Source organism: Lepidochelys kempii, chromosome 1, assembly GCF_965140285.1.
Source record: "Lepidochelys kempii isolate rLepKem1 chromosome 1, rLepKem1.hap1, whole genome shotgun sequence".
In the NCBI taxonomy this organism is placed as follows: domain Eukaryota; kingdom Metazoa; phylum Chordata; order Testudines; family Cheloniidae; genus Lepidochelys; species Lepidochelys kempii.
The window spans coordinates 109420051-109446597 of NC_136380.1; the positions used below are offsets into that span (position 1 = coordinate 109420051).

At 42.4% G+C, this 26547-nt stretch overlaps 1 protein-coding gene across 8 annotated transcripts in view; it reads right to left on the reverse strand.

Annotated features, from left to right (window-relative positions):
- CARS2 (cysteinyl-tRNA synthetase 2, mitochondrial) overlaps positions 1-26547 on the reverse strand; it is a 66228-nt gene continuing 39681 nt past the window's right edge. For 7 of the 8 annotated variants that reach the window (XM_073349878.2, XM_073349860.2, XM_073349846.2 and 4 more), the window contains 7 exons: positions 20122-20189; positions 16843-16909; positions 7932-8070; positions 5922-6045; positions 3433-3531; positions 1441-1704; positions 1-215 (listed from right to left, as the gene is read on the reverse strand). In XM_073349878.2, the coding sequence (XP_073205979.1) occupies positions 141-215; positions 1441-1704; positions 3433-3531; positions 5922-6045; positions 7932-8070; positions 16843-16909; positions 20122-20189 (836 nt within the window). In that variant the 3' untranslated portion in view covers positions 1-140. The remainder of the gene's footprint in view (positions 216-1440; positions 1705-3432; positions 3532-5921; positions 6046-7931; positions 8071-16842; positions 16910-20121; positions 20190-26547) is intronic. The other variant, XM_073349849.2, reaches the window with a different exon arrangement.

Genomic DNA, 26547 nt, shown 5'->3' on the forward strand with positions numbered 1-26547 from the left:
GGTATTTAAGTTAACACTATTTATTAATAGATATACAAGTTTCTGCAGAGTTCTTTTTTGATTAGGAAAAAAATTAATTCACAGTGGTTCCTAAAGCATTCACTGCCACATGATCAGTCCAGTCATGTCCCTGTGCTATATCAGCTGTCATTTTCCGTTCTTTGCTCTGCTCTTCTCTGATCCACCACTTCCCATGTGGAAGTAGTACCCCGGTCCTGTAAGAATAAATAAGTGGGTCAAACCCAGTAAGTTTTTGATTACACACAGTACTTTGTACCTGGTTAAATTATTTAAATCCCTAGAAGCAGCCTAAATGAACCTGAAACATTCTGTATTAAGCTCAAAAGGCAAAAATGCTGATTACATTTAAAAAAAACAAGTAGGTACTTGGAAATACGGCTTTCTAATAATCTAGCGTCACTACTGATCAAGTTTAAAAAAAAAGGTGGTCCCATCTATTCACAGAACAGATCGTAAATTACATTGGACACTCCTCTGTTTAGTTTAAATAATATGGCATTGACATGAGAAAAATATTGCAACTTCAGTTCTAAAACATTGCTGAGACCACATTCTGTGATAGCTGTATACTGGATGAGGTGATGAACATACTGTAATGCCTATTTTTAAAAAAATATTTAGTGTGTACCTTCTCACACTGAAGTAATCACAAGTTATCAGAGTCAGTTTTCATGTTTAAAACTTTTGCAAAATCAAAACAAAATATGCCTCCTTTATGGCTACTAAAAGAGAATAAACTGCCTAATTTTGAGCTCTTTAAACTTCAAAAGAATGACATGAGGTTGAATATTTTTGGAAAAGTATGATAGTCCACTTCTGACTACTATTATTATCTAGCCATTCAATTGCAGTTTTGGGAAATGAACTCTTCAGAGGCACTTTCAGTTTAACAAGTGAAGTTCTTAACAGGCCAGGCCAGTAATGGAGTTTTCAGATTTACCAATTTGACTGGTAGTCATGAGGGATATTTAAAGTAGAATGCAGAATTAAATATATCATAAAACAGAAAATTAGAGTATGTTACATGAGCAGATTAAAGGAGACAAGGGGGACATAACAGTTTTCAAGTACATAGAAGGTTGTTACAAGGAGGAAGGAGAAAAATTGTCCTATTCTCAGAGGTTAAGAAGCAATGGGCTTAAATTGCAGCAAGGGCGGTTTAGGTTGGACATTAGGAACAAGTTCCTCACCATCAGGGTAGTTAAGCACTGGAATAAATTGCCTAGGGAGGTTGTGGCATCTCCATCATTGGAGATTTTTAAGAGCAGATGGAACAAACACCTGTCAGGGATGGTCTAGATAATGCTTAGTCCTGCCATGAGTGCAGGGGACTGGACTAGATGACCTCTCAAGGGCCCTTCCAGTGCTAGGATTCTATGAATTACTAAAGGAGTTACAAAGACAATATTTTCTCAAAACCTTTATGTTGATTCCAAATGCAGCAAGGTCTCGCCGTAGGTTGTCACAAGCTTGCAAAAGGAGTTCTCGCTCCAGCAGTAACTGCCGTCTTCTCTCTCTCTCTTCCTGTTTTGTTTCCTTTGCTAGAATGGTACCTTCTTCCACCTGCACCGCTTCTGTTGCTCCAGGCATAGCAAGAGCATAATTACGCACCTTGACACGGAAGCTCACTAGCTCATCAATCACACTGCAAAGCATAGCTGAATTTTTGTTTTCTGGAACAACCTATAAATCAAGAGCAGCAGCGTTAAAACACTGCATCAGAAAATGAGTTAAGCAGTATTCATTCAACTCTGAAGTAAGGCCTTGTCTACACACAGGGCATGTGTACATTGCAATCAGGAGTCTGATTCCAGCACAGGTTGGCAAACCTCCACCAGCTTTTATCAAGCTAACAGCTAAAACCAGTAGCGTTGTTGCAGTGATGCAGCCTCTACAAGCTGCCAGGGACCCTGGGTACATACTCGTATTACATGTTCATGCCATCGTGTCTTCACTGGTATTTTGAACTGTGCGATCTAGATTAAAGCTGGAGCAAGTACTGCTAGTCCATGCTGCAATCACACTTATTGCAGTGCAGGCATACCCAAAGTTGTATGGCTTTAGCTATACTGGACAGGTATAATGGTGTAACTGTGCTTATGCTAATGTAACTTCTGGTATAGGAAGGGAAATAAGATATACTGTTGTGAGGCACCTTTGCACCAGCATCTTATCCATTTCCAAATCCCTCCTTAAGACTTGACTTTGAGATGCCTACAGAAACTTTACCATCCAACAATGGGTAGGCAGGTGGCAAACTCAGACAACTACTCCGGGCTTGTCTACACAGGGAAGTCATTCCAGAATAGCTATTCTTGATTAACTCCAGCTGTGGATGCTCTTATTCCCAAATTAGCTTAATCCACTTTTAAAGGCAGTGGATCTGGCATGTTTGTAGTAGACCCAAACAAACTGTCATCCCTTTATCAAGGCATCATTTCCATTCAATTACAACGAACTCTCTTCCAGAGAAACCAGGCACAGAGTTCTCTGTCTTCTAATCCTACCTCGCACCACCTGGAAGCCCCAGAGAACCCGATACAGCATCAAAAGGCTAGAAAAGCATGTACCGAGCTAGGTACAAAGGCCACAGAATGCAGATGAATGTCCTACATGAAAATTACACGATTCCCCCAAATACAGTATAACACCAAAAAATAACGCGACAAATGCATAGACTTACAGCCAGCTCCTAGCATACACAGCTGTTCAGAAGCCACTCTAACACAGTAATATAAAGGAACCACCTCAATTTATAGCTGAACAGTTACTGATTTTAAAAGGCTTGTGAATGAATAGCTGCGTGTGTGTACACACTATAAAAAATTACAGTATGGATCTGCTACCTCACAAAAGGAAATTTGCTCCCTGTTTAGAATTTAATAGCATCTGCGAATTTTAGGATCCATGGAAAACAAGCCTGAAACAGCTCCTGTCCTGTTTATTTTTTAAATATATAATATTGGATTATTGCCTTTGGCTTTTAGCATCTCTCCGCATAGCACTCTTGCTCTGGCGTTTCACTGGTTTCCTTTTCCTCCCTATTTCGATCTTATCGAGTACTTATGTACCTCAGTCACAAACATATTCTTGTTTCACTCCCCAAACTCATTTCCACTGCACCAATGCCGCAATAGAAGATGCGCAGGAATATTCAAGAGCAGAATTCAGCCCATGCTTTGTTCTATACTGTTCATCTGTGTTTAATTTTCCTTCTCTTCTAAACCACATAATTTACATCTGTATCAGTGCAGATCCTTCCCTCGGTGTTTCTGCATCAGTTACAAAAATCAGAACCACCAGTTTCATCGACATTTTGCTTATATTTTTGTAAAATGTTCTGCTGCTACTATATTGTTGTTATAATACAAACAATGACACCCATGATAGATCTTTAGAGCGGTTTCATACCTGTCTGTCTCCAAGAGATATTCCAACAGTGTTAAAAAAGTCCTCTATATAGGAAAGCATGCTTCCATACACAACAGGGCTTCTAGGAGATCCACCTTCCTGTTACAAATCACAAAAACAAAGCTGGCTTACCCATATGGTTTATTGCAGGCCTCAAGCTGCCAATACAGTTTGAAGTCTATGACCTTGACTACATGGGAAAATTTTACTAGTTATGCTAGTATAATCCACCTATATGGAAAATTATTCTGATAGAAGAGTGGAATTTTTTTCAGTTTCACTTATGTCATTTGGGAAAGCTTTTAAGTTAAATCATAGACACTCCTATATGGGAATAAGAGTGTCCATGCCAGGGACTCATAACTATTGCAGTTTAAATTCCCGCTCTAGGTTATTTAAAAAAAACACACACCCTTTCCCATGTAGACAAGGCCTATGAGCATGAAGAAAAATGAAAACCAAATTAACAGCTGAAGGTTTTTCAGGTTAATTAATTACATCAACTGCTTCAAGCATCACCTTTTGTCCTGACGAGTTAGGCACTGTGAAAGCCATTTTCAGACACCCTGACAGTATTTGTCTGCAAGTACTGGTCACCCGAGGAGCAGCATTTGTAAACACGGATGCAGGCACACTTTCTCCTTTTCTATTTATCCAACATGAGCTCAACATTCAAAATTAACATGGCAAGAACAGGAGAAAAGATTTACGGGGACTAAGGCTGGCTAGCAAAGGACAACGGCAAAATATTAAGTTGTAGGGTGTAGTGAGATGCATCAAAATGAGGTATTTGGTGAGGTTTTATTTAACATCTTCATTAATGACTGGGATAAGCCAGAAATAGCTTGAAATTTGCAAAGGACACGAAACTGGAAGGAGCTAGAACCAGCAGCCAGGAAAAAAAAGATACAAATGGATCAAGAGCGATTAGGAACATGGGAAAAAAGCAAACAATGAAATAAGTTCCGTTTAGGGAAATGCAAGCCCATATATATTGGCTGTGTGTGTAGAGTACAGGGACTATAGATTACATGTGTAGCTAGACACTGCAGTGAAAGGCAGGTGGTGTCCACACTTGCCATTGCGGTGTGCAGACAGTGGGGAAAGGCTACACTGCTAAAAGTTGGAGGCACTGCTTGGGCATACAGGGAGCCGTGTAGGGTACATCTCCTAAGGTTCTGGCACGTAAGGGCACTCTACTTGCCTAACCCTCTGCCTCACCATCCATGCTGCTGTTTAGCTCTGGGCTAGGAGGACGTGCAGGTATGTACTACTCTGCACACTGCGGTAACAACCGTCCACGTACCTTTAGAGAAAAAAACCCAACACACAGATACTCCGTAGGAAACAAAACACGGAAAATAGTAATGTTCAAAGAGATGCACAAAGCAGCTGCGTGCAACTGCCCCTGGAATAGTGCAACCAGTACTGGGCACAACCTTACCAGAAAGATTGATAATTAAAGGAAATTCAGAAACAATCAACATGATCCAAAGGACGAGGGGGGCTTGTTTTGTTGGAATTCAAACAGCTGGGTTATCCAGGACTTAAACTACCAACTGGACTGACTCAGTGGCTCGGAGAAGAGCTCTCTAAAGAAAGGAAAAGACGGCGACTAAGTCCAGATCTCCAGGACTGGTGCTGCTACAGGACTCAAAGGAGATGGGGTTTTTAAAAAAAATCTGAAAATGAGTTATTACTACATTCATCCTCACCCCTCTCAGCCCCAGTAAAAACAAACTGTGAACACCATGAGACTGGTAATTAAGCAGTCAGGGACAATGAAGCAGAGAGGTTAAGTATTTGACCCAAGACCAAAGATGACATCATTGCCAAAATTAGGATCAGAACCCAGGAGTCCCTAGGGCTGTGCTTTTGCTTTATTTCCATCCTTGAACTCTTGTAATCAGCCACCCAAAGCCTCCTCTGCTTCAGCATCAGGTTTTAAATGGGGCCTCAAATTGCCAGTGAATGATCTGAAGGGTAGCTGGAGCCTTAGAGGGGCAGTTTGAGACAGGATTTATTATTTGCAAGTAGCAGAGGCAACTGTGAAGGCTGAATAAAACAGGTGCTGTGTTAACCGCCATTGCCACCCCATGCACTTGGAAGTCCTGGTCATAACAATGACTTCTTTACAAAATCAATCAATCCCCAGTCCACTCTCATCGGTATTATGGGGCTAGAAAGCAGGTATGTGCAACAAGCATTAAAGCCTCTGGCACATAACAACACCCTCAGGTGTCTTTCAAAAGTCTTCCCTATGAATATGAGGCAGCAGGAGAGAAACGTGCTTTGGACACAGTGAAACAGAAAACAATAGTACAGAATTCTAGAGATGCAGTCTTGATAAATGTGTGTCTTTAAGGTCAACAATTTGTAGAGCTTTGTTTCTGCAGGTCTGTGTGTGAACAATAAACTAATCTGTCTGAATTAAACAGTAGGACTGTAGACAGCTGTCATTTTCTGATCTCTGTATCCTAATGGGTTACCTTAGTGACAGCCTTAAGCTGTCTGTTGCCATGGTGAATGAGGTCCATAATTGCAGCAACAGCCCTGGAGGTGTCAAAGTCATCTGCAAATGCAGCCTTTACGTTTGCTTTTGTGTTGGCTAGTCTGAAAAAAGAAAAGGTAACGTGTAAGTTAAGATGGACAAGTTGCTAGCAGAGTACTGAATTCATCTATCAGCCAGAGGGAGTCATCTAAATGACACTGTCATTTTCTTCCTATCTGAACCATAATGGGCAATGCTACAGCTCTCAGAAGAGCAGAAATTTTTCAGTGTAAAAGGGGAAAGCTGTGTCTATCCAAAACTGAACCGTTACATCCACTCGGGAAATAGGACATCACAATTCACAGTTGTCAATGGCTACATGAACAATGTCCATCTTTCACGCTAACTGTGGGTCTGTCTGCAGGAGCCAAGTCACATGTGGTGTCCCAAAGCGTTGCAAAAGAGCGGACTTGGCGTCAGCGAGGAGCTTTTTATGCCGCATCAGAGGACACAGGTTCAGGAGCAAGCTCTCTTTTCTCGGCACCAAACACTGCGTCTGTGCGATACCTGGCTCAGAGGGAAAGGCCCTTTGTGACAGAGAAGCTTCGGGGTGTCAATTTGGGAGGTGCTCTTGCCCTCTCTTCTCCAGTGGAAGAATCAATGCTACCAGTGCATTTATTAGTAAAAGGGGATAAATGGCAACTTGTAAACAGTGTGTGGCTGTCAATGGCCCCCTCTCCTACACTGCCAATCAACCCTCTGTTTATTCCCACTGACCTCAGTACGTCATTTGACATGAATGATTGCACCACAGCCTTCTTGAGAGCCTCAAACATTATGCTGGCATCTCTGGCTCCCTACTAACTGTTTTGCTCCTCCCTTTGTAGCCATTCTGTGCCTGGTGGCAATTGCTCATGAGAGGTTAGAACATTGCTCTTGAGGTCCCCCTAGGGTCCCTTCTCCCTTGTGTATCTACCACTGCCCATCATTAACATCATCACTCACCTATTTACTCTCAGCCACTTTTACATTGCTGGCACCCAAATTTATTTATCCTATGAATCCTTCACTGACATCCCCTTTCGGCTTCCTTTCCTCCTGTCCCAAACACTGCAATACCTGACTGCCTTAACTTTCCTCAACTGACTGTTACCAGCTGCTGACATCCTCCTGTTTGGCCAGAGACGCTCCCTCAGCAGCACACTGAGCTCATTCTCCTTCTCTCAACTATGACCTGTCCACTTGCCCTTCAGGACCACAATCTTGCTAGCCTCAGCCACCAACTCCTCTTTGCAAATGACTGTTACATACAAGCAAATGCTGACTAAAACTTCTACAGAACAGCCCACTTCCACTACTTGAATGCACAGTTCAGTCGCACTGTAATGTGTTTGTTACTTCAAATTATTACTGCAGCTCCTACCTATGGCCTCCCAAAATTGCTCCAGTCTATTCAGAAGGGTGCAGCCCACCATCTCACAAGTGCATGGAAACAAAACAACATCATCACATCACTGTGTTCTGTTCATTGGTTCCCTATCACCTTCTGTCTCATTCACAGCAAAATCACTCTGTGTCTTCAGGGTCATGCCCCATGCAGCTGTGATCTCATTCTTCCCTATACCACCTTTTTTCTGGTCCTCTCCATGTCCCACTCTCTCCTCTCCTCCATGTCAGAATTCAATTGAGAGGTTATGTCACTCAAGAGGAGCAAAGCAACCTAGGTAAGGCTACATTACATATACACCATGCATCAGAGCACAGTAGACTATGCACAAGTGTATCAGCTTAAGGAAGAAAGGGGAAAAAAGCAATCGGAAAGCGAAAAGGAAGAGGATATTGCTTCTCACTCTCCCCCTTTATCTTGACCGGGTGGATTTTTGTACAGCTTTTTAATGACATGCAGTGTGGCACAAAGTTTAACCCCTCATAATCAATCAGGAGTTCACATATTATCACTCTTATAATCAGAATCTTCCAGTGATCAAATATATATATTTGCACTCACATCTCCCACAGTACATCTTCCCTAATGGGATCACACACCAGCTGTCCTTTCATATAAGCATTTGCATCACTAATAAAAGACGAGATGGCCTGAAGGAGGTTCTTTGCGTCATTCATGCTGTCATCACCAAATTCTATTGCTAAGAAAATAAAAAATTCATTCAGATGTTATGATACAGAAGATACTGTGCAACATATAGAGGAAACAGAGCCATGAGAAAATATTACAAGAAATACGAGTTCTTTACTATTTATCTGTCACAGCAAGTTTTGTTAAATTACCTACAAACTTAACTAAAAACATTAATCTTTAGGCATATTAGATTTAATGGTTCTAAAACAATCCAGTAATTAAAAATGGCACAGCACATATTTATAGAAAGCAAATACAATGGCCCAAAGACTGAGAAAAACTATCTGAAGCAGAATCTGATATTTTACAATAGTCTTTCACATACTGAATTTTTCCATCTAGTAGGCACCCAAAAATAGTTAAATCAGCCATATTTGTAATTACCACCAAAAAAATTAAGTATACAACTCACTCATAAAAATCAAAAATAAATCATCACATCTCCTGATGTGTAACACAAAATACTTACCTGTTTTTAAAGAGGCATACATGTTTAATTAACCATAACATCATCTTCAGTCCATCAATGTGGGATAACATCATACCACTAAGAGGGATTCTAGTTTTAGCCCATGTGAAAGCTCTACAATTAAAGTCAGGGCTTACTAATAAATATTTGCTTCAGATAGAAGAAAAAAAATCTGCTCAGGTTTGAACTATAGTTTCTGAAATAGTGTTGAGAACACTCCGTCTTTGGCTACACCTGCAGGTAAACCATGGACAGCAACAGTCTACCTGCACCCATCACTGACATCAGCTGTCAGCTGTGGATCATCTTCCTAAATTACACAAAGTTATACATGTTTTAACTTACACTGCAATATTGGAGCCAAATTCAGCTCTCATGTAAGTGGGCGCTACTCCCATTGAGTTATGGCCACTGGAAGTTGCACCCACCAACATCAGGGCTGAATTTAAACTTAATCCTTTAGAGAATCAAGTCAGAGTAAGGTACAGGGCCTTGACATACCCACTGAACATAAGTAGGGCCCTACCAATTTCACAGCTGTGAAAAACACATCACGGACTGTGAAATAAGCCCTTCCCTGTGAAATCCGATGTCCCCTTGTTCCTAGGAGTGCCCCAGCAAAGGGGGCTCCTAGCTCCGGCTGGGCTGGGGAGGGACAGGACTTGTCCACCTCCTGCACAGCTGCTCTGGCGGAGATCAGACCCACCTAAACCTCTGGGAGCCTCCTGCGGCCCTAAACATAAGGAACATTGCTTTGCCACATATACCTGTTTTCTGACTAACTTACACCCAAAGTATAGTTTATTATAGTGTACTGCTCCTTATATCAGTGCTTAGTGTGCCCTACAGTTTCCATGGCACCCTCCCTCTGGCCGCACAAGCACACATGTTACAAGGGTCTGCTTTGTATGACTACACAACACTGAACAAAAGCACACACCATTAAGAAAGATAAACAGTAGGTGCAAGAAAAACCTGTGGTGGAAGCCATAGGCCAGACCTGATTTCACTGACACCAATATAAATCCAAAAACAAGTCTAACAGTTTAAACAGAATCTCTCTGGATTTACCCCCAATATAATAGAGGTCAAAATCTGGCTCTATATTTGAGAGATTCTCAACTTGTGGGTGAATAAAATCGGTCTTAACGTCGCATTAAGATTGGTTTCAAAAATAAAACTTTACTGTGTTTTTCAAATCAGACATTTACTTTTTTTTTTTTTTTTTTTTTTTTGGTAAAAAAGTTACAGAAATTGGATATCAGTTTTTATCCAATAAGATTACTCAATGAATTTCTCTGGTCACAGGAACTGTAAGATAAGCACACATGATAAATGTTTAATACAGTGAAGTCCACTTTGAATAAAGCAGTTCTTTTTCACTGATTTATGCCTATCTCCTATACTACAAGTATGGTCCAGTGCAGATGCACAGTCCAGTTCAAATGTGTTTAGTTCTAGAGTGGAAGAAGAGGCGTACATCACTCCAAAATTACGCTGTTCTGTACACTATCCCTGAAGCTCTGTTACTGGCCACTGTTGGGAGACAAGATTCTGGGCTAGATGGACCATTGGTCTGATCCAGTATGGCAGCTCTTGTTTTCTTATGTCCACTCATTCATGTCTATAATCACCTTGGATGAAGTCCCTGAGAAAGTTCTGTTTCCTGAACAAACAAGCTTTATCATCCTGGTGGACAGCTCCATTGTGCCAGAGAAGCAGAGTGGTTAACCACTGTCCATATCTCAGAGTTTCAGGAGCTCATTAATGGGCCTAGACCATTAGACTCCTGTGACAAATAAAGGGGACCGGGGGGTGGGAGGTAGCTCCCTTTTGTGGACACCCAGCCAGCCTGTTAGCTATAGAATTCCTCTTAGTAGCTATTTTCTACTTGCTTTACCTGTAAAGGGTTAACAAGCCCACAGGTAAAAGGAAAGGAGGGGCACCTGACCAAAAGAGCCAATGGGAGGGCTAGAATTTTTTAAAATTGGGAAAAAACTTCCCTTTGTCTGTGTGTTATGGTTCTCCGGGAAAGAGGGGAACAGGGAGCAGTTATGCTGTGAGAAGCTGAAAGCCAGGTATGAAAAACCATCAGATCATACCTAGAGACTGCTTATCTGAAACCCCAGATATGTAAGTAAATTAGGGAATGTCAAGGAAGACATGATTAGGTTTATTTCTGTTTATTTCTTATTGGCTTGTGGACTCTTCTGTGCTAACCCCAAATGCTTTTGTTTTGCTTGTAACCTTTAAACTGGACCTCAGGAAGGTTATTCTTGATGTTTCATTTTTGTAAGTGGGTTTTTTAAATCTAGCAAAAGCCTAAGTTCCAGATGTATTTTCTTTCTTTTTGTTTTTAAAAAAATTTACCTTTTTTAAAAACAGGATTGGGTTTTTTGTGTCCTAAGAGGTTTGTGCATATGTTGTTTAATTAGCTGGTGGCAACAGCTGATTTCCTTTGTTTTTCTTTCTCAGCTTTTCTCCGTGGGGTGTGTAGGGGGGGGAGAGGGCTTGAGGGTACCCCACAGGAAGGAATTCCCCAGTGCGCCTTTCTGGTTTCAAAGGGTTTTTTTGCACTTGGGTAGTGGCAGCATCTACCCATCCAAGGTCAGAGAGAAGCTTGTAACCTTGGGAGTTTAATACAAGCCTGGAGTGGCCAGTATTAATTTTTAAAATCCTTGCGAGCCTCCACCTTCTGCACTCGATGTGCCAGAGTGGGGAATCAGCCCTGACAACTCCTGACTCCCAAGTCTGTATTCTAACCTCTAGAATATGCCTCCTCTTAAAGACAGCTATCGTTGGGTCAAATGTAGGCCAACAGAGCTTTTTGAGGAACAAACAAAGGAGAGCAAGGAGGTACAAACAAAGAACTCAGGCAGAATTTCTCTGCACTAAGCAATTTATATCGGAAGCAGTTGCAAAAGGCAGCATACAGAAGCAAGTAGTAAAAGAAGCTTTAAAAATGAATTAAACAGTGGGGACGGATGGATGCACAGACACACACAAAGCTAACTCAGGAGAGGGGGACAGACTCTGGCTTTTTATCTTGGGCCTTGTCTGCACTACACGGTTTTGTTGATACAAGTCAGCTTTTGTCGACAAAACAGTGGAGGTGTACACACTGAAAATGCTTCTCCCGCCACTATAACTCCCCTGCCATGCCGACATAATAAAAGCATCTCAACGAGCATCGCAAAGCTTTTTGCTACATAGTTAGAGCAATGCAGTGTAGACGCTTCACTAGGTTATGTCACTCTAACTGGCCTCCAGGAGGTGTCCCACAATGCCCATCATGACCGCTCTGGCCAGCAGTTTGAACTCTCCTGCCCTGGAGGTACACAGGTACGTGCCCCTCCCCCATTTAAAGGCTGACCCCATCTTCCCAGCCGACCGTGATGGCTTTACCCAGCAGCCACGCTCCCACGTGGAGCACACCGGAGCTGCTGGATCTGCTGAGTACATGGGGAGAAGAGGCTCTGCAGCTGCAGCTTTGCACCAGCCGTAAGAATTTTGATACTGATGGGTTGACTGCTAGCGCCACGCAGGAGAAGGGGCACGAAAAGGACACGCAGTAGGCAGGCGTATCAGAAGGCAAGCGAGTCAAGCCATCGCTCTGGCGCGGTGCCGAAGACCTGCTGCTTCTAGAAGGAGCTGGATGCCCATCCTCGGTGACGATCCCACCTCCACTGCCAAGAGCCCTGTGGATACTTCAGCGGGACTGGAGGCAGCTAGGCCAGTGGACTCAACCCCAATGAGGAAGTGGTGGACGAGAAGGTGGAGCCGGAGGACAAAGTGGAGCAGGCGGCAGGGTCATCCGGTGGCGCAGTGAGTCAGGAACTCTTCTCCACTCTGGAGGGGTCTAGCCAGTCCCAGCACTCCGAGTATGGCGCACAGCATGCAGGAGAGGGGAGCTCCAGGAAGTGCTCATTTTACTTTGATAGCACATGGTGAGACGAGACTGAGCTCTCATATACTTAGTTATATGGTAGAGGAGGGATTCGGGACAGAAATTAAAAACAGAGCCAGTGCATTGACACAGTGGGGCCAGGGCAGAAAAGTTTGTTCATGTACACGGGGATGCCTCTGGAATCCTCCGGAGTGAGCTCTAGGAAAAACTTTCCTGTAGGTATTCTGCAATCTTCTGCCAAAGGTTCCTTGGGAGAGCTGCCTCGTTTCTCCTCTTGCTCTAGGAAACTTTGATGCATCACCTGGCAATTACTGCTGCAGGGACCAGAGCAGCACACAGGCAAGGGGCATACAGAACCAGTCTGCAGTCACACGCATGCAGGAGATGCTCCCTTGTGTCCTGGGTTACCCTTAAGCATGAGATATCGGGTTCGATTACTATAGCCTGGGGAAAGGGGTACCAATATTCAGAATAGGCTCCCAACTGCTTATAATAAACCCCCTTCACAAACCACCCTTTGTCCCTTCTTGCTCTTTCTCCCTTGCCCACTCTCCTCCCCGCAAACTCACGGCAACCTGTGTGCTAGCCAAGGGACAGTGAGAAAGAGGTGTATGTGTACCTTTTGTGATTCACGGCTGTCAACGCACTCACAATACTGTCTCTGTTCATTATTTCTTTGCGTTCTGCAGATGTCCCCATGAGAACACACTCCTCCACACCAGCGGAGCACCACCATCAGGTAAGGCAGCAACCCAGGAGGAGTAAGGAGGATATGTTTCATGAACTGCTGCAGTCAACAGATGCGAAATGAGCGTGGAGGGGGACAATTAATGAAAGACTGAGGGTGGACAGCCAAGGAAGTTCACAGGGGCAGGAACGGATGATAAAGCTCCTGGAGGACCAGACGGAGATGCTGAAGTCCCTCATTAGCCTGCAATCAGAGCAAACCCGTGCCCAACTCCCCCTCTGGCCACTACAGAACTCCAGTCCATGCCCTCCCCAAACTCCCCAACCGCATTCATTGCGTATTCCCGGTTCCTCACGGTACCCCATGCATGCCACACCTGGAATTACACCCAGCTGTAAGAGCCCTAACTGCAAGACTGTTCCTCATTTTCATGTCCCGTTTGTCTGAAAATTTGTGTTTTAGCCGATTATTAAACTTGAGTCTTCGAAATAAACTGAGTCTTTATTTGTGACATACATACATCGCTCAGTGTGAACACTGAAACACAGTGGCTGTAGGTAGGAATATTTGCTCCTTGCAATAATGCTCAAGAAGTGAGCACTACAGAGGTAATTCATGGCAGCCTAGCCAAATCCATCACATACAGACACGCTACTGGGAATCACTGTCAAAATACTCCTTCAAAGCCTCCCTGATTCAAACAGGCTCCCGCTGTGCCCCTCTAATTACCCTGGCATCTGGCTGCTCAAAATTAGCAGCCAGCCAGCCAGCCAGCCAGCCAATCAGCCTCAGCAGCCCTCCCCTGGAGAACTCCACTTCTATTAGCAAATATTATGTAGAGTACAGCAGGTCGCAATGATCACTGGATTATTTTCCTCATTGAGATCTAACCGGCGAAAAAAACCAGCACCAGCAACCTTTTAAATCAGCCAAAGGCACATTCAACGGTCATTCTGCACCTGCTGAGCCTGTTGTTGAAGTGTTCCTTGCTGCTGCCTAGGTTTCCCGTGTAAGGCTCCATGAGCCATGGGATTGTCTCCAAGGATCACTATGGGCATTTGCACATTCCCACACTGGAAAATTCTGGTTTGGAAAGAAAGTCGCAGTGTGCAGCTTTTTATGCAGTCAAGTGTTCCTAAAGATGCCTGCATCATGCACCTTCCCTGACCAACCGGCACTTACGTCAGCAAAACGGTCCCAGTAATCCAGCACCCACAAGACCATGGAGAAGTAGCCCTTTTGGTTGATGTACTCCATTGCAAGATGGTCGGAGGCCAAAATTGGGATATCTGTGCCATCTATCAACCCGCCACAGTTAGGGAATCCCATTGCCTCAAAGCCATCAATTATTTCCTGCACACTACCCAGAGTCATAGTTCTTCGAAGCAGGAGGCAATTAATGGTCCTATATATTTGCATTCCCGTAGCCCGCACTGTGGGCTTTCCAACTGCAAACTGATTCGCAACTGACTGGTAAGCAGTCTGAAGTTGCCAGCTTCGACATACCGATTGTCATTTGCTTTTCCACAGTGAGGGCAGGTCTCAGTCTGGTATCCTTGCGCCGCAGGGCAGGGGCGAGCTCTGCACACAGCAAGGTGGCTTTGTGCATCCAAAAGTTCTGCAGCCACTGCGCATCATCCCAGACCTGCACCACGATGTGATCCCGACAGTCCACCGTAGCAAGCTAGTCCGTGAATGCCAGCAGCAATCCTGAATTATTTGTTTCCATGGAAGACAGCTGGGCAGGCATTACCGATGAACTCTGTTTCGCAGCTCATGAAATACTGCAGGACCATCTGTGTTGTGTTCATAACACTCATCACCTGATGATCAGCAGCTCAGAATCCAGGCTGTCAGGCAGAGATGAAGGGTGCACAGTTTACAAGGGCTGTTGAAAAACAGCATGAAATGAAGCCCATGGAATGATGGCATGGAATGAACTGCATCGTGGGACAGTGAGCATGTCCCCATGATGCACCACGATCCATTCCCAGAGCTCCCAGTGGCAGAGGGTGGTGAGATGCAGTGGGATAGCTACCCATAATGCAGTGCTCTGTTGATGCAAGAGCAACAACTGTGGACATGCTCAGCTGAAAAAGGAGTGTTGCGTGGATGCGCTCCACTGATATTATTAAAGTAACTTAAGTCTACTTAAGTTTTGTCAATGATCATAACTCTGTACTGTAGACATGGCCTTAGAACAGTCCCATGTCCCACAGCACGTCCTGCCTTATTAACCTTACGTGCCCACTTTGTATAGACGGCAGCAGTCATTCACGTATCTGTTTGCTTCTGTAGGTTACATCAGCAGATTCTCATTTTTCCCACTGGACTCCAAATCATAAGGTTTCTTATGTCCTTATCCTTTATCAGATGAGACGTGCACAAGAGCCCAGACTCACTGCAGTGAGTCTTCACATCCTGTAAATGAACTAATGAGGCTCTAGCAAATGATGGGTAACCATTCATCAGCTGCAGGGCAGTCGGCACTTCTCCTCACCCCAGGGTCAGCTTTAGAAGGTTTGGCTGAGCTATTGAGCCATAAAATACGTATGTACGATGTAATAATGTAGTTTGGGTTTCCATTTCTTTATAAAAACAAACGAACACGTTTGTTCAGGGCTCCAATGCCTTGAGGTGCATATCAAGGACCCATTCATGTGCTCAAAACTAATTTTGTCTTGTGACGGGTGCAGAGACCCTGAGGTGAGGAGCATGCCATCCATTTTCTGCCGCAGAAAACCTCACACACATCCACACTTAGGGCTTGCTCAGCATCCAGATTCTTCTAGAATTTGCTCTTTATTTTCCCTAGTAATGGAGGTCTGTTGCTGAGAGTCAGGCTAAGTCTACAGCGGCACAACAGCTGTGCTGAGCACGGTAGTTACTTCCTACATCAACAGAAGGGGGTTTTCCATTCAAGCAGCTACTCCACCTCTCCAAGAGGCAGTAGGTTGGAAGAATTCTTCCTTCAACCTAGTCGCATCTACTCTGGGGGTTAAGTCAACCTAACTATGGTGCTCATGGCACAAAATTTTTCACAGCCCTGAGTAGCCTAGCTAGGTCGATCTAATTCTTAACTCTCTCTTCATCCCTTTCTGTGAAATATTTTAGGAATAAACAGCACTCCTAGAGCCTTCGGCTACCAAGGCACTGGTCAACGCTGAAAAAACAGATCAACCTAGCTACGTCCCTCAGGGGCTGTAAAAAGTGTTGCACTCTGAGCACTGGAGTAAGGTTGACCTAACCCCAAGGGAAGATGCAGAAGAATTCTTCCATTGAGCTAGCTACCACCTCTTGGAGAGTGGATTAACTATATCGACAGAAAAACTCCTTCCATCAACGAGGTGAGCATCTACCCTAGGGTGCCACAGCGGCACAACTGTAGCGCCGTAGCTGTGCCGCTGTAGTGTAGACATACCCCTAACGTGAGCAAGGATCCACTGAGGCAGCGGAAAAGTGTAGCTCCTACAAATAGCTGAAGTTATTTAAGCAGCAAAAAGATCTCTCTGTCAGTGAACTGTTTAAGCATGAAAATTCCCAGCATGTTAGAGATCAGCACACATTACCAAGGTGCTGAGCAGTCTTCTACGTGTGGGAATTAACGTAGTTAGACTCCACATGAAGATAACCCAACACATTGAAGCGCTGACCCCCTCAGTATTTTGGAGGATTGTGTGAAAAGACAAACTAATCAGCCCCTTTTTCTTCTTACCTGATCTGTACTTGCTGCGCAAACAAAACATTCTGAATTCATCCGCTGAATTCTTTGTCAAAAAATCCTAATCAACAAACAAATAATCAATCAGTATTATACTAGACATAGTCTAAACAGATCTTCATTGTGTAATTTTACACTTTGTATTTGATGGGATTTGTATTTCTGTATTTTGTGTTCATTTCTTAGCCTTTTGGGAATGATTAATAAATACATTTTTGATTATCCAGTTTTGCCATTATAATGTTTTAATGTATGAAAACGATTATTTTAATTGTTCAACTTTAAACTAAAGTTTATTTGTGGCAGAATTAAACAAGACAATGTCAGATATATGCCAGCTGTCGATATAAAGCATTGAAAGATGCATTCAAAATTAAATTTTCACTGTTATGATCATCTCACGCAAGCACACAGTATGAAGGACAAAGAGAAAAATAAACCTGAAATGCTGTGCTGAGATTCAGATACAACAGAAAGGTGAAGGTACCCTGAAGTCTTGCTAGCTTCACAAACAGAACGTTGGATTTGTTGAACTAGATTAGAGTTTAATTTATATGTTATAATTAGATTAGAATATGTAGGAATAGAAGGAAAAATCAGGACTGTGTGAAAGTTAACTTCTCCTGTACTACCTTGATTTATCCATACAGACCTGTCAAAAACCTACTCATCCAGAGGGTAACTCCCTCATTTTGGATTAATGTTAAGGTTGCTTTAAAAATTCATTCTTGTGATAATGAAATTTACTGTGTCTTCCAAAGAACTATTTCAAATTGTGATGGTTTATTTAAAAATGGTCAACCACGTGACAACCCCGTCTACTTCTCAGCACGAAGAGTGGCAGGTAACAGTGAATGCTACATTCATGATCTTTTAAATTAGCAGATGAGAGGTAGTAAATTGGTAGCCCCTCTAAGTACTGCTGAACCATAGCATTGCAATGAGAAGTTAGTACAAGTCTGAAAAGATGGGAAAACAAAGAAATGCATATAGAAATGTAGCATCTGTTTCAATATTACAGAGCAAGTGGCACAGTGAAGGTAGCAAAATGTCGAGCACGTACAGTGTCTAAAATAAAAATAGAAATAATTGGGGCAATCAAGGCTAAGCTAAATCAAGAATCAGACTGTGATACTAAATTATCTTTCTATACACTTTCTATAGCTTAGTAAACTCAAAGTGCCTGAAGACACTGTGGTAGTGTATGGTAGGAGAGTATTATGCCTAAGGAAGGAAATAAATTGTATGAATCAAAACTCTGAGCTGGAGCAAGGCCCATCTGGATTATCTGAATTGGAAGATCTTGATAGATGGATATGTGTATGTATGTATATATGGTTTGTTTGTTTTTTTTTCAAATCTATGTTTTGGGGGAAAGCATGTTACTCATGTTACTCTTTGGGGGTGTATGGGAAAACTGAAAATATTCATACAAAACTGATTTTGGGGGAGAATATGAATAGCTATTTTAACAGACCAGAAGGTGTGTGCATGTGGAATACTGCAGAAAAGCACAGCTTGATCAAGGGCATCAAACATGGCTGCAGGAAAGGAAAGCCATGCCTCACTGACTATTTGCAATGTGTTCAGTGTATTACTGGCAGGGGAGATAAAGCGATGGCAGTAGGCATTGTCATCCTAGCCTTGAATTTTTTTAGAACTCTCATGAAAAGTCCCACATAGGGTTTAGCTTTCATGATGCAGAATGACTAAATGCGAGGAAGTTTGGTTCACTGGTCTGAAAATTACCTACAGGACAAGATTACCTTCATTAATCATGGCTAATCTATATATATTTAGACTAAAGAAAAAGTACACCTGGGGAACTGCAGGGAGGGGTGCTGGGTCAGTAGTTATTTATTGTTGAATGTATCTGACTTGCCCTGGATGTAAATGCTATTTGCTATGACAAAGTTCTCTTCACCTTCCCAGGAACATTCTCTCTCAGCTCATAACATTCCATTAGAAATGCAGCTGCCGACTATTTCTATTTTTTGAAGTTGTGCTTTTTGCGTTAACCCTCATTCCTCCAACTCCTCTCCAGCACCTGTCTATACTAGGAAAATTACTGTCAACACTGTCAGCAATGGATAATTTTCCTAGGGCACATGAGGCTTAGCTGTACACAGACAGCATCAGGAGAATTAAGAATAAAGCAGCTCACATTCCACTCTGATTTTCAAAGGATTATAATTAGTCTTCCAGGAGGGCAGAGAGAGAGGAATGTATGTGCTGAGACAGCCTTTTAATCCTTGTCTACATGAGGAAAATTACCCATTGCTGACAACGGATGTCAGCAATGAGTGCAGCTGAACTGGTGCTAAACACAGCTTAATTGTACACGTAATCAAGGACAAACTGTGTTCCGCACCACTTCAAAACCTGTGGTTAAACCCACTAATAAACATATAGACAGGAGCCATCAGAAGTAACTGCTTCAGTGGAGTTAGCTAAGAAAGCTGCTTTTGGCAAGAGCCTATGCCTCTCTAATACGGTAATCATCTAACAGGATCGCACAGGCTGAAACACTGCGAGCACTTGATATTAGCTACGAGGTAAAGGTCTATTTGAGTTAAGAAGAGTGACAGTAAAATAAATAAAATTAAATTAAAACAAAAATACCAGCTACAACAGCCGTCTACACTGGCGATGGAAAATACATCAGTTCCATATAAAAGGGTTTACATTATCAAATCCTGCTTCATTATAAATGAGATAAGGAATGAAGTCTCAAAAAAGTAGTGTCCCCAGACTGAAAGAGTTTGAATAACCTATGTTAATGAATTCATATCTGCTTGTCTGCTGACCAGTTTAATAGATGGTATGAATGTTGTGTTCCAGAATATGTATCTTTGTTCACGTATGTTAAGACAGGAGTATCAAATTCACTATGCGAACAGAACTGAACTATATCTTTTGATTATGGCTCATTGCCTTGGCCTTAGGACGCTAAACAACCCTTAAGTAAGAGCAGGTTTCCTACTGATAACTAAAGGTTAATATGCTTGAATAAGACATAATGGGCACAAAGGCCCCAATTTGAGGAACAGAGACAACTTCTGTTGGTGAGAGAGACATGCTTTCAAGCCTACACAGAGTTCTTCTTCAGGTCTGGAAATTTGGGGAAAGCGTTTCTCTACAGGACAGGATTTAAACACATGATTTAAACCTGTCCACATTTTTTTCCTGAATCAGGGCCACAATGAATGGTAGCACATTAAACACACACACACGCACGCACCAGAACTTCTCTAGTTCATAACAATATTTTACCTTAATTGTAATGTAGTTTTTTAATGATTTTGACATTTTTTCTTGATTTCCTTTAATAAGCAAATGCCCTGGAAGAAAAAATATGGTTAAATTAGTCTGCTACTGAATGAGAGGTGAATGAAAAAGCAAACTCTGCTTTGAGGAACTGGAGGTACAACATGCTTAGATGGATTTGTCATAACCATTTCAGTGCAGTGCTTTGTATTTTTAACCACAGCTTTACGCCAAATCCTACACCATTAGGCACCCAGAGGTTTGGATGGGGACATTTTAAACTAATCTAAAGAAATAAAACTAACATAATGGAAGTAAATAAATAGCTTGCTTTCACCAGAAATGCCAACACACAGACACACACACACTTCTAAATAATAATAAAAAAAAGTCTTACCTCTTGACATCCTTCTGTAATATTTGGAGGCCTGTAAAGCCTCCTCACACATATAATATCCTCATGCAAAGCAAGGCATTTTCTAACCAAATTCAAAAATGGAATAAAAGCGTAACACAGACGGACAACTAATTCAGAAGCTTTGCCTTACAACAGTGCCCACACAAAATGGGCCAGTTTCAAAGTAGGGAAGAGACATACAAACCTCCACCAAATTTAGGATTTAATAGGAGCAGGTGATACTAAGTGTTCTTACATCTTGCCAGCATTGTTTCATCTATTACAGAAAGATCACATATACACAGTGAAGTTCCACCTTAAAAGGACTTGAAAGCAAGCCAAGGATTTTGAAAAGCAATCAACAGTTTTTACCAGCAGCTTCCCAAAGTAAGGCTAACTGGAAACTGTTTTCCTTGTGAAGATCTGGGCTTAGAAATGCTTCAGGAGCTAAAAGTGATGAAAAAGTTAGTGGGAAGACCAGAGAAGAATGAACTAAAGGGGCAGCCTGAATATATGTCAAAAATAATACACTGTATCTGGGACTGCATCCTTTTCACACAAGGCAGATATTTCCCTGGCTGCCCCTCCAACACAACAGGCCAGCCCCAATTAACAGAAGGCAAGCCCCTTAAAACACACCCACTTTGGAAACCCTGATCATGTGAACGGTATCGTCCTGGCTGCATCATGTTTAGACCTATGAATTGCGATGCTCTAAATCTGACATCTCTGCAAGTAGTTGTGGATAAACTGCTCCCTTCCATCTCCACACATTGAGCAGCACAGACTACCAAATTCTGTTCATGGGGAGCAAGGGAGTTTTATTTATTGCTGTCATACAGTTTAAAGAGAAGGTTGGCAACAGGACTTACAGAGAAGGGGCTTCTGTTCTGAAACCTACTGCCCACTTTGGTCCACTACAACCTGAAAGTGCCAGCCTACAGAGGTCAAGATATTTTATCAGGTTCGGAGGATGGGTTAAGAGGGTAGAAGTGAACTGGTAGTGGGGACTTACATTTTGGTGTGTTGGGATGATGCATTTGCATGTGGGCGAGCAGTTTGCTTGTTGTTTTAAATTAAACTCCACATGCCCCTAGACTCTTTAATAGCTGCATTTTATAGACTGAAATAAGCTCTGGGTTTGCAGGACCCAGAGCAGAGGAGGGGCAGCAGCCATCCGTATTTACTCCTGGGGAAATTCTGCACCACTGCGCATGTGCAGAATTCATGTCTTCCAGAGACTTTTTATCTCCGCAGAATAATAATACATTCTGCTGGAGAGGTGCTGCAATTGCACCTTTCGCCCACCAGAGGCTGCTGTGGCACCAGAAGAGAGGGCAGCTGGCTCATGAGCCAAAGCAGCCAGCCACAGCAAGGGAGACAGCAGGGGCTGTTTTTCTCACAGCAGCACACCTGAGGGGCCAGGTGAGGTGGGGAATGACAGAGTGGGGCACCCAGGGGCTGCTGGGGGGGGGGTCTCACGCTGGAATTCAGAAGAGTTAGTTGCGGGGACAGGGACAGAGACAGAGACGAGGCAGATGTGCCTGAATGAATGGGAGAGACTAGGGGTCAGACAGGGTCTTCATGGGGGAGGCTCCCCAACTCCCTAACAATCCCTCCCCCGCATCAAAAAAACCTGTTCCATACTTCTCTCCCCTACACTCCTCCAGATTCACCCCCAGAAATTACTTCCCTCTCCCTAACCTCCTCCGTTACCTCTGACTCCCCCCCGAGCCTTTGCACTGTTTCTGAGGGATGTGGGACACACATTTCTATACTGTAGTTTAAGTGAACTACTCAAAGTTCTGTATTAATATGCCTAGTAAGGAATCTATTTGTCAAAAAACATTTCCTGGATGCTTTCTGTTTTCTGTATTGTTACAGACATACTTGCTGACAGGTATTTTGAAATAAATTACCAAAATGATTGAAACCGGCATGCTTATTTTGTGTTATTTTGACAAATAAAATATGCAGGATTTTAAAGTGATGTGTGCAGACTTTTTAGGGGCAGAATTCCCCCAGGAGTATGTATTGCACCTGGGATAGCATGTAGCTCAGCTCAAACATTGCTATACAATGTCACTGACATTTGATAGAGTTCCCTTCAGATATATCGGTACTCTGGGGTCTTGTTTACATTAGCAAAACCATCCATTGCTGATAATGAGCGCAAGGAATTTGTGCAGCTGAACTGGTGCCGAGTATGGTTTAGCTATAAGTGTAGCCAAGAACAAAGCACTCAGCACCACTTCAAAAAGTGTGGTTAAAAGCCTTAAGCCAGCTGTTCACATTAAGGGACTAATCCTGAAAGATACTGAGCAACTGCACCTCCCATTCAACTCATAGGTGATCAGCTCCTCTCAGGATCCAGCACTAAATTGTGGCTGTAAGAACTATACTGGACTGTGGATATGAATAATTGAACTTTCCTGGCTATTCAATTACAATAATTCTGCTTTGAACTCCATCCAATTATTACTGCTCCCCACTCAAATCAGCACTCTCCAGTGTTCATCTTATACCCCAGTCAGAATGCTCTTTAAAGGATATTATGTGATGTGATTATGTTTTGTTTCTCTTAGACAGCAGAAGTTCTGCTCCTTGTACTGTTCAACAGTCTAATTGGCTGTACGAATTTTACATTATTCAGTGCATAATACTGATTTGCAGGTTTGTTTGTGTGCGCGTGCGTGTACACACAAAAACAAAATCAGGACCTATTACAGAGACCGTGTGTTCAGCCCTGGGTGTGGGGGATGTGGAGAGAAGGGCCCAGTATGGTAGCACTTTATAGTAATTCCTGTGGCTGATTAAGGATCAGTAGTGATGGTCTCCAGGAAGAATGCGTCGAACCCCTTCCTCCTCAACTGGAAACAGAATCTGTACAATTCACAGTGCTAAGGGTGGGAGAGGAGTCAGGGATCCACAGGTGTAAGACTGGTTTAAAAAGGGATCCGCCATCAAAACAAGATCCTATTTTCAGGCATTTGTCCTTCATCCTATAGCATGCGGTAAGAAATAATGCTGGTCTACTGTGCAAAGGCCATCATTTTCACTTCCCCGCTCGGTGCCTCAGTTTCCCCATATGTAAAATGGGGATAATGATACTGAGCTCTTTGTAAAGTACTTTGAGATCTGCTACTGAAAAGCATTATACAGGAGCTAGGTATTATTACTAAAGTTAGGCACCTAAATAAAAGTGTCCAAATTTTCAGAGTGATTGAGCACCTGCCGCTCTGACCGACTTCAGTGGAAACTCATATTGCGCTGCACCTGGAAAAAATCAGGCCATTTTTGTGTGTGTCTAAGTATGGATTTAAGTGCTTAATTTTAGGCAGGCAGGTTTTAAATGTTTGACCAGAGTATCTCTATCACATGGTTTCATAAGAAGTCATCAGCAACATGTGAATTATTTCAAATCCCACTCCTCTATATGAGAGAATCCCATCACTGGGAGAGGATGGTTCCATTAAAGAATCTAAAATATCAGGATTTTCACAACTTTGGCTTGGTGTTCTTCCCAGAGGCTGAGCAGTCTAAAAATAAAATCTTTAGAAGATGATTTATCCTCAGTGCAGGGATTTTCTTCTAATGAGGACTGCTCTTATGATTCTGAGCCTGCCAGTATTCCAGAGTGTTAGCAGAATTATTTTTGAAGCTGAATCATTTGTCCTAAATAATTCACAATATCCTCCTCCAGCAGCATTTCTTAACTGAAAGAATATAATTTATTGGCTTCTAGAGAATCGTCATCTGAATTCTCACTGGAATCCAGGTTTTTTTTCCCCTTTCTTTTTTCCTTTCCTTCTTTCTGGGAGAACTCAGAATCCTTCATTCTTTCCTAGACAAGAATGTTTCTACAGTTTGATTTACAACATTTAAGACTAAAACTGAAAGGGTACCACCAGCTAGAATCCCTCACTGAAAAGTAGTGAACATCCTTCACCAAGGAAACCACTAAACTTGCCTGGATTTGGGGAATAAAGCGTGGATAACAGACTGCCACTGGACAATCTCCATTTGTTGATTTACAACATACTCTACACTGGGAGTTGAAACCAGCGTTCAATTTAACCAGTGCAGGTGGTAATACATGAAACAAGTCTGAGCCATTCCCAATATATTATTTATATTATCATCATGACCCCACTGTCCTAGGCACTGTCCAAACCCAAACAAAACGACCGTCCCTGCCCCAAAGAACTTGCTAGTAAGTTTTAAAATTTCAGTTGGTCCCACAAAAGACATATTTGCCTATTAACAGACAAAACAAAAATGGACATCTTTATATTGACTTGAAAACTAATACTTTGTGATTACAGGTCAGGAATTTTTGAAATGACATACTGCTTAGCATTATAGCTGCAGCAGGAAGATTCCAGGGGTGAGTACTGTCTATACTTGTAATCTCAGAAAGTTAAACTCAAACATATTGGGTCACAGACTGGGTTTAAACCAATAGTTGTAGCATTTGGATATTTGATCAACTATGGCTCCAACATTACAGATATACTCAACTGCAACAAGAGTTTCCTCCAAGCAGAATTGTACTATGGGCATTTCAGTTCTACGGTTCTTTCTTCTCACTCTGATCATTTTTCAAATCCCCATGAATTTATATCTACTGCTCAGCAAGTTGTGCTAGGCCTATGTTTATATACCACATACTATGGGTCTTATTCTGCAGTCCTTACTCACATGAGTAGTTCAATTAACACAATGGGACTTCTTGCATGAAGAAGCAGTACTCTACATGTGCAGGGGTTGGGGATGCAGAATCAGGCTATTATCACCACCAACTTTGGAGAAAGTCAGAATAATCACTGTGGGAAAGAGGACCATAATACACAGGGTAGATATATTGGTACTGACAATGGTACCATGGATAAGATGATGCAGTGGCAAAGCCTAATGCAGAGCAAAGTTATCTGGAGTGCTGTACACAGATGTGTTAGGGGTGTTCCTACTCAGAGCAGCAAAGAATGGAACTATACAATCCTGAGCAATGCCACAAACAGGAGACTCTGTCAGACAAGGCTTTGGCCCCTTCACAGAGTCTATTTAGATAAAACCAATGAGGTAGCTGTCTGGAAAACGTCTTTTGTCTTAACAGGTGACAAAGTCACCCAACTCTCAATCTTTCTCTTTTTTTAAGCTCTGTAAGAGTGTGGAAATAAGAGGTTGAGGCTGTCTACACTATGGGTCCATCCACACTAGACCTCTGAACAATTCCATTCTGAATTTCCCCACTCACCAAGCTGCAGGGGACATTCAGAAGTATGCTTTAGCTAACCTCGTCCTTTATTATTTTTCCCCCTTCTGACCAATGCTGACGGTGCCAAATTGTGATTAAAATCAGTTAAGAGTGCATAGGCTAGATATGGTTTCTATACTTGATTTAAATAAAGTTCACATTGATAAGAGTGTTTAAAAATCAATATGGCCCAAGCTAATTTTAAACCATGTTTGAAAACAGTTAGCTATAAAATAGAATGGCATATCATAGTTGATATGGCAATTTAACGGTCTCTGGTGCTCACCTGTGCTAAGGGGTACAGGAATCTCCTCAAGATATGAAGTGATTAGTCTGTCAACCCTGCCATCAAAGACAATGTAAATTGTTTGGATCACAAAGAGGAAGTTAAAGAAAGCTAGAAAGGAAGACTTCAATGGAGTTATGACAGTTTAGACCAGCTGATGAACTGCTCCCACAGCTTTAGGGGGAAATTTAAAGATAAAGTGCCCAGTGAGTGAGTTCCAAATAGACTGGGCAATACAACAACTGTGGTGAGTTGTGGAGAAACAAGACTGTAAAAAAGAGTAGGAGGCAGAGGGAAGAAATCTTTGTTTGAAGTTGTTTCTTTTTCACGACGCCAGGACAGGAGAGTATAAAGCAACGGAAGTCAATTATAGAGCATGTTAGACACAATCTTGTTTCTTTTCTCATGACTGGAAATAATGCTAACAGTAGATAAAAGTTTCTCAGCAGAATTCAGTGGATTTAGTGAATTTAGAGTTTAGTGCTATGTCAA